The sequence below is a fragment of the Nothobranchius furzeri genome, chromosome 12 (assembly GCF_043380555.1).
Source record: "Nothobranchius furzeri strain GRZ-AD chromosome 12, NfurGRZ-RIMD1, whole genome shotgun sequence".
Lineage (NCBI taxonomy): Eukaryota > Metazoa > Chordata > Actinopteri > Cyprinodontiformes > Nothobranchiidae > Nothobranchius > Nothobranchius furzeri.
This window is the reverse complement of record NC_091752.1, coordinates 71,157,402-71,172,599: the sequence shown is the minus strand read 5'-3', so window position 1 is coordinate 71,172,599 and position 15,198 is coordinate 71,157,402. Positions and strand designations below refer to the sequence as shown.

Here is a 15,198-nt window from a genome sequence, read left to right as displayed (position 1 = left end):
CTGAGCGCGGGGGCTCGTTCCGATGCTCAAACAGTAAAAAAATGCAAATGACGACTTTAGTCATCAATGGCAGTGAACGAGTTAATAGCAAAAATAAATAAATGCTAATTTTGAATACCTGTCCACTGTAGTGACCATTATGCATCAAAGGGTTAATTTTTATTCAAAGACTTTCAAATACTGGAATCTATTGATGTCATTTTATTTATTTATTTATAAAAGGGGGCAGCGATTAACAAGATTTTCTCTTCTTTCTGTTCCTTTTCATTCTTGCTTGTTTATTTTAAATTTTTTGCATATTTGTGTTTATTTTTTCTTGTGTGTGTATACTTGAATGAAATAAAGGTTGTGATAGGTGATAAACTGTATATATATCCCCCTCAGTCCTAGTGACATCCCTGGATAACAAACTGGTTATTTTTAAACGTTTTATTTTTAATCACATTTTTTCCGTTATCCCTACAAACCTCCATTAACTTCATCAAGTAGGTCAGCTTAATGCTCCTGCATTCTTTAGGACTTTGCTTTTTGGGGCAGCAGTAGCTCAGGTGGTAGAGCGGGTTGCCTCATGATCGGAGGGTCATGGGTTCGATTCCAGCTCCCGCCAGGTTGTGTCCCTGGGCAAGACACTTCACCCAACTTGCCCGTGTTAGTGGTGGTCAGAAGGGCCGACGGCGCTAAATGGCAGCCTCGCCTCTGTCAGACCTCCCCAGGGCGGCTGTGGCCACAAGTAGCTTACCATCACTAGCAGTGTGTGAATGTGAGTGTGTGAAAGCGTCTTTGGGTGTCTAGAAAAGCGCTATATAAGTTCAATGCATTTATTTTACATTAACAACTTACTTCTCTGCAAGTTTAGGTCCAACACCAACACACACCCCAACGACATCCACCCCGCTGCCATCGAAAACAAAAACACCCGCCCAGTCAGCTGCAACTCCAGCCAAAGGTACCGCTTCTTCAGACAGGCGTCACCAAAGTGGTAAGATCACTTTCTTAATGTTTGTCAGTTCTTCAATAGTTTAAATAAAATTGTTGTCAAACTAAAATTATCACTTAAAGCAACATGAACCCATATATGGTTAAAAGACATATTTCCTTTTTTCTTTTTTACAAGTTTGATCTTATTGTCAGCAGAATGGCTCTTAGTAGAATCGTTAACGTTCTGTATGTTGATGCTAGAAAAGCTCATAACGGAATATTTTTACCTGATAGAGTATTCTGGATGTTTAGATCCAACAACCTTTCTGACAACAACAAAAGCATCAGTACATTCATCAAAGGCATCATCAGTGTCAGCAGCGCCTAGCCTGGCAAGCCAGACTAAATAAATGTATTATTTAGTCTGGCAACGCTCAAATGACGGCTCTCGGTTGTGGGGTTGGTTCTACAGTTGTCTTTCAAATGATCTCCGTATTCTACTGGACAATGAATGTGACATACCCACCGCAACAGCTATCGGTTAGGGCTGCAACAAACGATTATTTGGATAATCGATTAATCGGATGGGGTCTCGACACGATTAATCGATTAATCGGATTACATAGGGACATTTATAAAAACTGCTAGGGAAACGTTATTTTTCTCCTTCCTTCACTTTATTTAACACAACATTATTAGAAAACAGTTCAATAGCAGAAAAACAACATGCCATCACCTAAATTGTCTTATTAGGTGTATAGACAGAGACCCTAAGCTACACCTATCTGTGACCTAAAATGCTTGGTCCAAGTTAAACAGCTTAAAGAGCAAGTCAATCAATCAATCAATCAATCAATCAAAGCTTTATTTATAAAGCGCCTTCCGCAACCCTGTCAGGAAGCCCAAAGCGCTGAACATGGTACAGTTGTAAGTAATTATACTGAATAAATCAACAATAAAAGAAATTCAAATTACAAAATACAAATTACAAAATACAAAATGGAAATAACAAAATAGATGAAACATTCCGGTAAAATACAAATGTGTGAAACACAATTGGATTGAGTGGATGGATTGAGTGTACCAATGAAAACTGTGGAATGGATTCAACATAATAGAGGGCCATAATCAAACATGTTCTGGAAACGCCAAGTGGAGGAGGTGTGTTTTTAGGTGATTCTTAAAGACTGGCAGAGATGGGGACAGCCTAACTAAGGGTGGCAACTGGTTCCAGAGTAACGGTGCTAGGACTGAGAAAGCCCGGTCCCCACGGGTACGACACCTAGACCGAGGGACAGCGAGCAGGCCTTGGTCAGAGGAGCGCAGAGCGCGTGATGGGGAGTGTCTGTTCAGGAGAGTGGCCAGATAGGGGGGACCACCACCCTGGAAGAAATGATAAACAAAGACGAGTATTTTGAATTGTGAGCGATAGCAAATCGGAAGCCAGTGCAGGGAGGCCAGAACTGGACTGATGTGGTCCTGTTTCCTGGTCCCAGTCAGGAACCTGGCAGCGCTGTTCTGCACAACCTGTAGGCGACGCAGTGTTGACTGACACAACCCTGCATAGAGAGAGTTGCAGTAGTCAAGCCGAGAAATTACAAAGGCATGCAGTACCCGCTCCAGGTGGGCTCTCGACAGCATATGCTTGATTTTAGCAAGGCGTCTCAGGTGAAAGAAACTGGACCGGATCACAGAATTGATGTGAGCATCAAATTTAAGTCCTACATCAAGTTTCACCCCCAAACTGGTAACAACTGCTTTTGAGTATGGAGAAAGAGGGCCAAGATCAGCATAACGATCCACATTCCTGCTGTTGGGGTGAAAAACAATGAGCTCTGTCTTTCCCTCATTCAGATGTAGATAGTTGGACATTAGCCAAGACTTCACCTCATTAATACAGGACACAAAGGACTGGATAGAGTGACCTTTCTCCTGACACAATGGAGAGTAAATCTGGCAATCGTCAGCATACAGATGTAATGATAGGCCATGTTTATGAAAGACTGACCCCAGAGGAAGCAGATAAATGGCAAACAAAAGTGGACCAAGGATCGACCCCTGCGGGACCCCCCACCGGAGCCCCTCCCAAGAAGAAAAAACATCACCCAGTTTAACACAGAATGTCCTGTTTTGGAGATACGATCTAAACCAGTCCAGAGCAGACCCTTTGATCCCAACCCATCGTTCCAAGCGATCGAGTAGAATCGCGTGGTCAACTGTGTCGAAGGCTGCTGTCAGGTCTAACAACAGAAGCAGCACAGATGTTCCCTGATCTAGTGATGGATACATATATCATTTAAGGCCCTCGGTAGAGCAGACTCTGTGCTATGGCCAGACCTGAACCCTGATTGGAAAACCTCAAACAGATCAGAGTCAGCTAAATGTGAGACCAGCTGCTGATAAACGACTTTCTCAAGCAGTTTAGATGTAAAGGGCAGGGTAGAGATAGGCCTGTAATTTTCTATCACAGAGACATCAGCACCAGGTTTCTTCAGGGTCGGCCGAATAACTGCTGCTTTCAAAGCAGCTGGGACAACACCTGTGCTGAGGCTCCCATTGATAATCTGACCAAGTGAAGGGCCAAGGCACGGAAAGGCAGCCTTCCAGAGACGAGGCGGCAGAACATCAAGTGGAGAGCCAGATGGCTTCTGCCTCGCAACTAGCTTACTCAGCTCGGAGTATGAAACAGTATTGAGGGAGCTCAGGGTGGGTGGTGATGGATGAACTGGAACAGGGTCAACAGAGTTACCAGAAATAGCTGCTCTAATGCCTGATACTTTATCAACAAAGAATTTGTGAAAAGCTTCAGAGTTTCCAGCAGCTGTAGGAGACATGGAGCTAGGCTCCTGATACACCAGAACTGAGTTTAGTGTTTTGTAGAGAATCTTAGGATTATTGGAGTTTGTCTCAATGATGTCTGCAAAATAGGCCATTCTGGCGGCCCTCACTGCATCCTGATAAGCAACCAGAGATGCTCTGAACAACTCACGCGAGACCTGTAGGTCATCCTTTTTCCACTTTCTCTCAGAGGATCTACACGCCCGCCTGCAAGCCCGTGTGACATCAGAGAGCCAAGGCTCCCTCCTAGGCCGAGACTTGCAAAGCTTGAGAGGGGCAACCACGTCCAGGACCTCTAACCTTACAGACATACAGTCCACAAACTTTGAAATAGTTTCTGCATCCAGGGCTCTGAACCTAGTAGCTGGAGCTTCACACACAGGGACAGGACATGGCAACGTAACATCACAGAGTATTGGAGAGTGGTCAGAGAACACCGGAGGCAAAGTCACAAGGTTCATGATGGGTAGACCATAAGAGAGAACCAGGTCCAGGGTGTGACCCCTGGCATGAGTTGGGGACGATACCCATTGAGTTAGATTGAATGAATCTAGCAAATTAAAAAAACCTTTAGCAAGCACATTATCAGGACAGCAGATATGGATGTTAAAATCACCAAAAAATAGGACATAATCATATTTTAGGATGCAGTCTGCCACAAGATCACAGAAATCATTAAGGAAGTTAGAGTCAGTCTTTGGAGGCCGATAAATCAGCACAACGAGCAGGCGGGGGGAGATGCACAGTTCAAATAAGCACAGTTCAAAGGAAGAAAATGACATGGTGGGTGTAAGCTGTTTACAAGGAAAGCTGGATTTAAAAACAACAACCAGCCCTCCACCTCTGCCCCGTGACCTGGGGATATTAAAACAGGAGCAGCCAGGTGGTATGAGCTCGAGTAGGAAACTTGTGTCGCCAAACGGGATCCAGGACTCAACCCCTACCAGAGTCTAACTCCACTCCCACTTCATGTTTGAAAAATGCAACACATGCTGTTGCCTGGCAGACCGAGAGGGCGGAGCCGCTATCAAATACACACACACTCAGGCTCACAACAGCATTGTGACATCATAATGTACCAGTTTACATCATAGCATACTTCTTAGCCAATAGCGGTGGCAGATTTAAATTAAAATACAGTGCAGAGTTTTTACCTGACAACGGCACAACACTGCCAGTTTAGGCAGAATATTTAAATTTTAACTAAGATGCACTGAAGTGCCAAATTATTGACGACACGTGTCTGCAGCACGATTAGACACTCGTTTATTTAGTTTATCAGCAAAAAAAGTTTATTTGGGGGTGACTTGCTCTTTAAGGGCAATTCTCATCTGTTTTGTTTGATCTCATCTGTAGACATTTATTATAACTGGGGATGTCAAACAACTAATTTTTAAATGTAATTAAACATAGGCTGTGAATTAATCAAAATTAATCACTATTTCCAAAAATGACTGAAAAATACCAAATAAAACAAAAGTAAATGAATGCCATCCTCCTTGTGATGATGCCCTGGGCAACTGCCATAAAGTCACATCAAGAAATGCTGCTGATCATTCCAATGATCCCAAATAGACTCACATTAGGCCACATGAAAGCAACTGAACCCAAAAATATATTAACCAGTATATAACTGCACTCTCACACAACACGCCTGCAGCAACAGTTAGGACTCCTCCCTCCCTTTTAAAAGCGTTTTTGCTTCTGAGGACATTGTGGTTGTAAAGCCACATGTTAGTAGTCTGGCCCCGGTGTGATCAACCAGTTTCTGCGGGAATGTGACGGCGGAACCGGTTCGCAGCGGCGCGAGTCCCCCCCCCCCCCCCCATCCATCTAATAGCATTGCGCTTACAATTATATAGACTTTTTTTTTACGAGCTTAGGGCATGTCTAGCCTGTCTAATAATCCGGGGCTTGGGTGAATCACTTTTGAAAAGTTTTTAACTTACCCGGACGCAGAGCTCTCTCCTTCCTCGCCGATGATTCTGACATGCTTGCGTCATCACTGTAGTACTCCCGTGCCATGCTAAGTCTGACCTACAAACGTTGCAGGTAACGAATGTCTTCGACTGATTTAACTGAAAATGCTCCCAAACTTTAGAAGCTTTTACTTATTTGGGGTCTCGCTGCTTCTAACATGTTCCTCTTTCCAAACACCTGCCGGCTCTCCGGTCTGCGCGCAACGGCGGGCGGGAGGGGAGGGGGCTTTTGGAAGAGTTGCGCAACACAACGAATCGATGACGCAATTCGTTGCCAACGCTTTTAGTAACCGATTTTCATCGAATTTATCGATTCGTTGTTGCAGCCCTACTATCGGTAAATGAGGCGGTCCGCAGTTGAAGGAGAAAACACATCATTTTTTCTAAAAGAAAAAAAGCTCTTAAATACATCTATCTGCTCCTGATTCTAATGAAGCCCATGTTCTAATAGTCCAAAGTTGATGTAAAAACCGTTTCAAACAAGCTGTCGCCATCTTGTTTCACTCTGCTGCATCATCCCACCCACCAGGCATATAGAGTGCCCTGATTGGCCCACAAAGCGGATAAAGCTCTGTGATTTGTTCACTAAGCAGATAGAGTACTATGATTGGCCCACCATTATGGACGAATCACAGCTCTTTATGTGTTTGAAACCCCTCTAGAGAGCTGTGATTGGCCAGCCAGAATGCTGTTAGAAGCTGCAGAGGTTCCAGTGGAGCGCTCCTAGACCAAACTTTGCAAAGCAAGAATTTGGTCTAGTTCACTAGGCTAAGCAGAACCAGCTGCATCACAAATAAAGTCAAGTCAACTTTATTTATAAAGCACTTAACAACAGCATAAAAGCTGACCAAAGTGCTTAACAAGCCACAACCAACAGAAGTTTCCTATAATGCTAAAAATAAGATAAACGTTCATCAAAAGTAAAAACATGACAAAAACAAACAAATCAAACTGACATAAAAGCTACTAAAACAGATGCATTCTCAAAATGAATTAAAAGCAACTGAGTACAGATGACTCAGACTTTGATGGTCCATCAGTTAATTCCATCAGCTTAATGCTCCTGCATTTTTTAGGACTTTGCTTTTTGCATTAACAACTTACTTCTCTGCAAGTTTAGGTCCAACACCAACACACACCCCAACGACATCCACCCCGCTGCCATCGAAAACAAAAACACCCGCCCAGTCAGCTGCAACTCCAGCCAAAGGTACCGCTTCTTCAGACAGCCGTCACCAAAGTGGTAAGATCACTTTCTTAATGTTTGTCAATTCTTCAATAGAGTTTAAATAAAATTGTTGTCAAACTAAAATGATCACTTAAAGCGACACAAACCCATATATGGTTAAAGACATATTTCCTTTTTTCTTTTTTACAAGTTTGATCTTATTGTCAGCAGAATGGCTGCTTGGGGTCCTGCACCTGCTGATGACGTCCTCATACTACAGCAATACCGCTCGGCCAAACGATATTGCATCTCTTTTTCGATTCTGTTCTTTCACATAGGTTTTGGAAAGAGTTTAGCAGTTTTGTTATAAAATTTGTGTTTCTTAAATGTTGTTGAACATTGTAACGTAACTTCTGTACGTCCAGCCAAACATCTAGTGAGACGTCATCAACAGGTGCAGAACCCTGAGCTGGCCAGAAGAAAACACGGCATCCCCCAAAGGCGCTAGACCTGCGCCTTATGTACTTTAGACCTGATTTTGATGGTTAAACCGAACCGCACAACCATATTAATATGTGCCTCAAACTTAAGGGCTGAGTCCATTTGTATCCCCAGATTGTGGATGAAAATGGATGGATGGATTACTGACAACTTTCTTTGGCCATTCTTTCAAATGGCTCCAAAGGGCCAAGATCCACATCAGAGCCAGATCAGAGCTAGAGCCATCTTTTCTCCCGGCTTTGAGAATTATGACTTCAGTTTTGGTTTTGTTCTGAAAAAAAAGTTTAAAAAGTTAGGAAGCCATCCAGGATCTAATGCCCCTGTTATTAATCACCTCTCGTTACCCCCTGTGTACTACCTGACGCATGACGCAAAACTCGCCCCGATCTCAAGGATTCTCACACCAGGGGAAAATCGGCTCTGAAAAGTCGCACAGTGTACACCTGGCTTCAAACAGTCCAGAAGTGGAGAGATGGACGCCGCCAGAATAACAATCATCAATGTAAAGATGGAATTTCACAACATGCCGACAAAGGAGAAGCCCCAAGGGTAGGAGATATACCGCAAACAGAAGGGGACCGAGGGCAGGGCCCTGTGGCACATCCCAGCGGCGTTCCGCCCAGTGCTGCAGTGGGTCTAGAAGGATGTAGTGGTCAACCATGTCAAAAGCTGCAGATTGATCCAATGACAGCAAGGCAACAGCATCACCCATGTCACTGTCTAAAAATAATCGCTGAGCACAATTAAAGCCGTGGTCTCAGTGCTGGGACCAGCCCTGAACACTGACTGGAACGTCTTTTATAACTCAGGAGTGTTCAGAAAATCCAGCAGCTGTGAGAACGCGACTGTCTCCAGCAGCTCTGAGAGGAGAGGGAGTTTCGAGATGGGCCTGTAGTTAGCTAAAAACACTGGAGGTGAGACTGCTGTTGATGATGAACAAAAGAAAAGGGGCCAGGACCAGGAATGCTTCCTTAAAGATTCAAGAGGGCAGATCATCATGAGGAGATCCAGATGGCTTCAGCTGAGTGACCAACTCCTCTAGCTCAGAGACGGTCTCAGTGTGGCTCGGGGCGGCACCGGGACCACAGAGAGGAGGGGAACCCACAATGGCGGCTCAAATAGTCACAACTTTATCAGTGAAAAAATGGAGGAAGTGATTACAGTTTTTAACTGCTGGGGGCAAAGAACCAGAACCAGGAGACTCCAGTACCGGTGTGGATCGTGAGTTTGTTTCTACAACATCAGCCAAGAATTTCATCCTGGCTTGCTTAACAGCTTCCTGATGGTTAAACGGTGACTCTGTGTTTAACACGAGACCTCCGCCCTCCTGCAGGCCCGAGAGCCAAGGTCCTGCTCTACACCTTGGTTTTCAGATCCTCCATCTTTCCTTCTGAGATTTGACCTCCAGCTGGATTTTAAGAAACCAACCTTTTCTTCTCCTTTTGAAGAAAAGGCTGCTCGTGTGTCTGAATCCATCATTTCCTCACTGAGGGCCGCACGCGCTTCACTTTGGAGCTGTTGTCAGATTTAACTGGAGCTTTTGTGGAGGAAACAAGACCACATCAGTCCGGTTCTGGCCTCCCTGCACTGGCTTCCGGTTTGCTATCGTGCACAATTCAAACTCCTCGTCTTTGTTTACAATTTCATCCAGGGTGGTGGTCCCCCCTATCTGACCACACTCCTGAACAGACATTCCCCATCACACGCGCTGCGCTCCTCTGACCAAGGCCTGCTCGCTGTCCCTCGTTCTAGGTGTCGTACTCGCGAGGACCGGGCTTTCTCAGTCCTAGCACCCTCATCGTCAACTGAACCATGTTCAGTGCTTTGGGGTTCCTGACAGGGTTGTGGAAGGCGCTTTATAAATAAAGCTTTGATTGATTGATTGATTGATTGATTGGTTGATTGATTGATTGGTTGATTGTGAGAATACCTGCTTGTAAATCATGAAGAGGAACATCTGCTGATTATACTAAATGCATTGAGAAGGAAACTGGTTCTCAAAGGAGAACATTTATTATTTAATCAGCGGTGAATGAAAATACATAAAAGAACGATGAAACTATGAAATTGATACATTTCCGTTTGCTTTTGGGGATGAACTCGACCTTTTCCTAAAACTAGACAAAACACACACGATAAAACGATTTATCCTTTGATTGAAATGAACAGTTCAGTCCCATTTGTTATTGAAGCATGAACTAAATAAACCTAAAACCTGCAGATGTTTGGATAAAAAGATAAATGACAGTATTATTAATATTCTTTTACAATATTATTACGATGATAAATGCGTCAAACCAAAAAAGGAATGACTTGTTAGACTCTTGGACTCGTGATGAAGAGTTGATAGAAATGCTAAGCAGCTGTTGGTAATCAGATGTCTTTGTCTCCACAGCCGCACCTGAAGCACTCACAGGTAAAGGTAAAGGTAAACAAGCACATTTGGGGTGGTCAGCGTGAATCTAACAACAATATTAATGGACGATTTCTCCGATCCTTACAGGAACAAAGACGTCATACGACTTCCTTGTAGTTTCTGTCCTCCTGAACGTCTTGCAGCTAACTGGGTTTCTGATGTATTTCTGGCACCAGAGAAGACGGAGCAGAGGCGACGCCCTTGTGGATGGTCAAGTAAGGAAGTCGCTACTAGTGCTGACGTCGGTGAAGTACTTCATTGGAGAGTTACAATATTTTGTGTTTGCGGGGCGATTGTGGCAGTGCCCCGTAACCCCGGAGGGTTGTGGGTTTGTGCCCCACTCTGTCGCCGTCGTGTCCTTGCAGGATATTAGCCAGAAACTGCGAAAGAGGCTGTCCTTGTTCAGAAGACAGGGAGGGTTGCCAGCGTTGAGCGGTTGTCTCGGAGCTGCCCTGGGGCCCACTGACAGATACGAGGCTGCCGAGCACAGGCGCCACTGGTGCCTCCATCCACCACCAGCGGGCGCGGAGGTGAAGGACACGACTGCGACAGAGTGGCACGTAAACCCGCAACCCTCCGGGGTTAGGGTCGGGCACCTGACTCCTCTGCCACTGTGTTGAATAGTTACAAGCATCAATTGTGGAAATCGGTCCATCTCTCAGAATCAGAATCAGGTTTTCTGGCCGAGTATTCTTGCATATTTGGTTTTGGTAGATGTTGCTAGCCTGGCCTGCCAGACTCGTCCTGTTTACCTCTGCACAGAGAGAGAGTCCGGTAACTCACAGGCAGAGCGGCACACGAGGGGCGGGACTAGCCAGCTCAAAATAACCAATCAGAAAAAAGACGGAAATGTACTGTGCGATGCTGTAGTTATTTAGATGTAGTAAAAAATGGTGTCGGGCGACGGTGCAGACATCTTTTATTGTTTTAGCAGAAATGCTTTTAGCGCTTCTACTTGTTTTAAAGACATCCAAGTCATTTAGACCAGAGGAAAGAGCCGCAGCGAACGCCGGTTCAGTCGCCATGGTTATGACTAACTCGGCATTGTGGTGTGTGACGTACGCTGCTGAGCGCTGATTGGCTCGGTTAGAAATCTCAGGGGGCGGGGTTATTTGAACAGGAGGGTTCCCAGATCCTTTCCCTGAGCAGAATCAAACAGAGGAGTCTGGCAGGCCAGGCTAGGATGTCGGATCTCTAAACAAACAACAAATAAACGAGAATACATCTGTTGTGAAGAAAGAAGGGTTAGGGTCGATAAAACAATAAAAAAGACGGAAGGTATTTTAAATGCTTTGGCTTTTAACTCGGCATGAGAGTCTTTACCTTCTCGTTTGAGTTTTTATGCAATTTTATGTTGTGTGTTGATTTTAATGCATTTGAATTCTGTGACGCACTTTGGTCGGTTTTATGCTGTCGTAAGGTGCTACAGCAGCAAGGTTGGCTTGGCTAAAGGTTAGCTAACATGGCAGGATGGTAGCAGTGGTAAGAGACTGTGGTCCTAACCCTAACCCTAACCCTGTGTCTACAGGTCAAGAGCATAAAGGCAACGGGGAAGAAGCGGTCCTTGTGGCGGCTAGTTGTGTGTGCAGTGATCTGTAGCGCCTGCCACAGGGGAGGAGGTTGAAGAGTGTGTATGCAGGGTGTGTGGGATGTTGGTCCTGGTCCTGGTAGTGCACAAGTCCTGAAGGGAGGGCAGATGGGCGCCAGTGACTTCTTTCAGCTGCCCCACTTGTGCGCTGTAGTCTGCACTTTTTCCTTTTTGTGGCCGACCCAAACCAGTAATGGATGAGCGGAGGACGGACTCGACTGTCGCAGCATAGATGCTTAGCAGCTCTTGTTGGAGGCCATGCGTTCTTAGTTGCAGAAAGTACATCCTCCGCTGAACCTTTATGGGATGGAGATCCTGGGAAATGATAGATCCTAAGGTCTTGAATGAGTCCACTGTTAGAGACTGTGAGGGGAGGCAGCGCTGTGGGGAGTTTTCTCAAATCCACAACATCACCTCCAAGTGCTGACTTCACCAGAGCACCAGCCTCTTGTCCTTCCAGCGATATGCAGACTCATCACCATCCCGGATGAGCCTGATGACCGTGGTGTCATCTGCAAATGTCAACATTTTGACAGCTGGATGTCAAGACAAAGAGTTAGAAGAGCAGTGGGAAAAGGACTGGCCCCTGTGGTGCACCAGTGCTTATGTCTTTCGGCCTCACATGCTGGTTCCTGTTTGTCAGGAAGCTGGAGATCCACATGAAGCAGGAGGTAGTGAGGTGAGGAAGTTTGGTGGTGAGGGTTTCAGGTTTGATTAAAATCCACAGACCGTATCCTCGTGTAGCTTCATCCGCCTACGTCACGACGTCGCGGGGACAGAAATGTTCTGGATTTCTGTTGAAGCAGCTTTTTTACACAGCTGAAGACAAATGAAAACATCTGAGTCATTCAAACACTGAAAAGTGTGATCAGCTTTATTTTTTCACCAAATAGAAAAATGTTTATGATTTTAAATCAACTTAAAAGATGGACTTTAAGCTCTTGAGCAAGGCCATAATTAGCCTGAGAACTGAAGGATGGTCTCCTGTAGTTGGTGATGTGCTGAAGGCTTTCCACAGTCCTGAAGACTGGATTCTTATTTTCAGCAGCTCTGATCTCCTGAGTGTTTTGTAGAGAGGCTCGTTTCCCGCCTCTGCCTCCTCCTGTGCTGGAAAGCACGGCTTATTGTTGTTGAAGATGCAAAGCTTCTGAGATTCTGTCTGCAGACCTCGTTTGTAACCATGAGCTGCTGATGACCATCTACCCGTCACGCGTTAGATTCATACACTTTAGACTTTGCTCCTTCATTTACCAAGCAGCCTATACACGGGGGTGGGGTAGGAGGTCCGTGCATCGCTGTAGATTTATTTCTTCTGCTTTTGTCTCTTTGTGCAGCTCTACTAATGCATCCACCTAAACTCACTAGAAACACCCTGGTTCTGGGGCTGCCCCCCCCACCTGGCCAGGGTACTGCTGCCTCCAGAGGAGGTGCTCACTCAGGACCGAAATCCTAATTTAACACGGGGTGCAGCTTCTTCCCTGGAGTGGGTGTGCTTTATTGGAGCCAGCCTTCGCACCTCTCTGGCCGCCCAGCAGACCTTCATCCTGATTGTTCTCTACTGAGTTTAGAGTCTGGCTGGACAGCAACACCTCATCCGACGCATCTGGAGTGCAAGAAAAACACTTCGTTCAACTGGAGCAGGTGTGAGGAACGGGTCTTGTGAGGGTATTTGTCTACATCCCCAGTGTTCTCCCTGAAGGCTTCATTCAGGCAGAGACCACAATCGTACAAAGACCGTTCAAAATGTTAGAAAGCGCCGATTTATGATCCGAGCGGTCGCGATGTGACTGTGATCTTTATGTTTAGCTTGCTGTTGAATGTGGCAACCCGTCTCTGACCTGCTTTCCTATGTAAATCAGCACATTTAGACTTTTGTTATCTCCTTATTTCCGGTGTGTCTGGGGAGGGAGGAGAAACAGGAGACAACAAAACCGGCACTGCATCTTTAAGTAAACCAACGCTTCTTCTCGGTTTTTTACGTTGAATCTTAATGAATCACCTCCTCGGCCCTGTAAGTAGTCTGTATTTCATTTAGGGCCTTCTAGGGTTCTACAACCCCCCAAGGCGCTTTACAACACCGACACACATCCACACGCTGGTGGTGGTGAGCTACATCCTAGCCACAGCTGCACATTTCCCCTTCACTTTATCAGCAAACAAAATATACGTTTTAATCGGTCTGAGACCGAGCAAAAACGGTTTTGATTGTTTACAACATTTATTAAACTATTAAAACGGCGCGTACACTCACTCAGGAATGAACCGCTACTTAAGCTCAACATTCAATAATCAAGATACTACTTCAACCTAGCTTATACAACATAATTATGGACCTCACTGACATCTGCACTGTTTAAAAATGGACTCCACAATTATCGACTTCCGTACTATTGAGGTTCTTTGTAAAATGTTTTTTTTTTCCTATTTTTATTCTCCCTGTGTCTTATTGATTTTTAGCTGTTATTTTTGGGAATTTTGTTGTATTTCCTTTTTATCTTTTATCTGTGTTCGACATGTTTGTATAACGCCGGTTTAATTAACCAACATTTTTAGTGTACAGCGCCTTGTTTGGTTGTAATGCCTTGTGAATGCGCTTTATAAATAAAATTGGATTGGATTGGAAGATCATCATTAGGTAAGGAAGAGCCGCTTTGGTCAAATTTAGTGTGTGTGTGTGTGTGTGTGTGTGTGTGTGTGTGTGTGTGTGTGTGTGTGTGTGTGTGTGTGTGTGTGTGTGTGTGTGTGTGTGTGTGTGTGTGTGTGTGAGAGAGAGAGAGAGAGACGCTCTACTGAGGGAAAACTTAAAAATGTGTAACCCATACCTCACATTAAAGCATTTTTTTTGTGCTGACGTTTGTATTTTTGTGAATAACTTTGGCTATGTTAATGCAGTTTATGTAATTTTTGGGGAGGATGTGTATTTTTGGAGTAATTACTAAAAATAGTTAGAAAAAATCTTCAACTCCCTTAATTATCATGCAGAATTTGTTTTGTAGCGTTAAGCATCTTTGTGCATTTTTTTGCGCCATTGACTTCCATGTAAATCATATTTTTATAATAAGCATGAATATTAGCATAATTTTTAAAAATTATTATTCTGTCTGTGTTCCCAGACCAGTCACACATTCAATGTTTAGTTTTTACCGTTTTCCACTAGATAACGTATTTTCTCCATATATAGCAGGGCAATGACTGACACTGCATTTGAATTGAATGATTCTGCTGTATTTCTTTACCTCTGACTGTTCATTATAGCACATATTTTGCAAAAAAATGGTTTGTGTGTTATTTAGAGATTCCATACAATAGTTTTCATGTGTGTGTTCTGAATTTTTGGTAGTTGTGTTTTTACAGTGTGCCTTAAAAAATAAGCCTTTACTGAAAGTAGAAAATCAGCTCATTCTCAAAATGGCATTTTGACATGTGGCACTGTGTGTGTGCTTGTGCAGGCATGCGTGCATGCAGGGATCAAAGCACCTTACAAATCTTCAAAAGACAGATCTGTGATATCATTATTTGGTGTGGTTGTGCAGGTGTGGGCAAGCGGAGTGTGTGTGTGTGTGTGTGTGTGGGGGGGGGGGTGGCGAGGTTCTCATGCACACTGTTGAAATCATGAATATTCATCAAAGGCATGCTTTATATAAAAACAAAGAATTTTCTGCAAAATTTCAAATACTCATATTTTTACTTTTGCAAATTGTTATTTCAACAAGCACACAGCACTTGCATGGATGAAAATTAAGATGAAGGCTGAAAAACTTCAAAGGCGTACATTTGTTTTGCAAAACAA

At 44.3% G+C, this 15,198-nt stretch overlaps 1 protein-coding gene and 1 long non-coding RNA gene across 7 annotated transcripts in view; one reads left to right on the top strand and one right to left on the bottom strand.

The window, feature by feature from the left end:
- The window catches only part of LOC107395168 (uncharacterized), a 59,514-nt gene extending 45,290 nt beyond the window's left edge, over positions 1–14,224 (top strand). For 2 of the 6 annotated variants that reach the window (XM_070543018.1, XM_070543019.1), the window contains 5 exons: positions 857–979; positions 6,856–6,978; positions 9,800–9,826; positions 9,997–10,035; positions 12,743–14,224. In XM_070543018.1, the coding sequence (XP_070399119.1) occupies positions 857–979; positions 6,856–6,978; positions 9,800–9,826; positions 9,997–10,035; positions 12,743–12,861 (431 nt within the window). In that variant the 3' untranslated portion in view covers positions 12,862–14,224. Of the gene's footprint in view, positions 1–856; positions 980–6,855; positions 6,979–9,799; positions 9,833–9,907; positions 10,036–12,742 lie in introns of all 6 variants that reach the window. The other 4 variants (XM_070543020.1, XM_070543023.1, XM_070543022.1 and 1 more) reach the window with 4 other exon arrangements.
- LOC129160734 (uncharacterized) overlaps positions 1–15,198 on the bottom strand; it is a 43,314-nt gene that overhangs the window by 24,771 nt on the left and 3,345 nt on the right. The window lies entirely within an intron of this gene.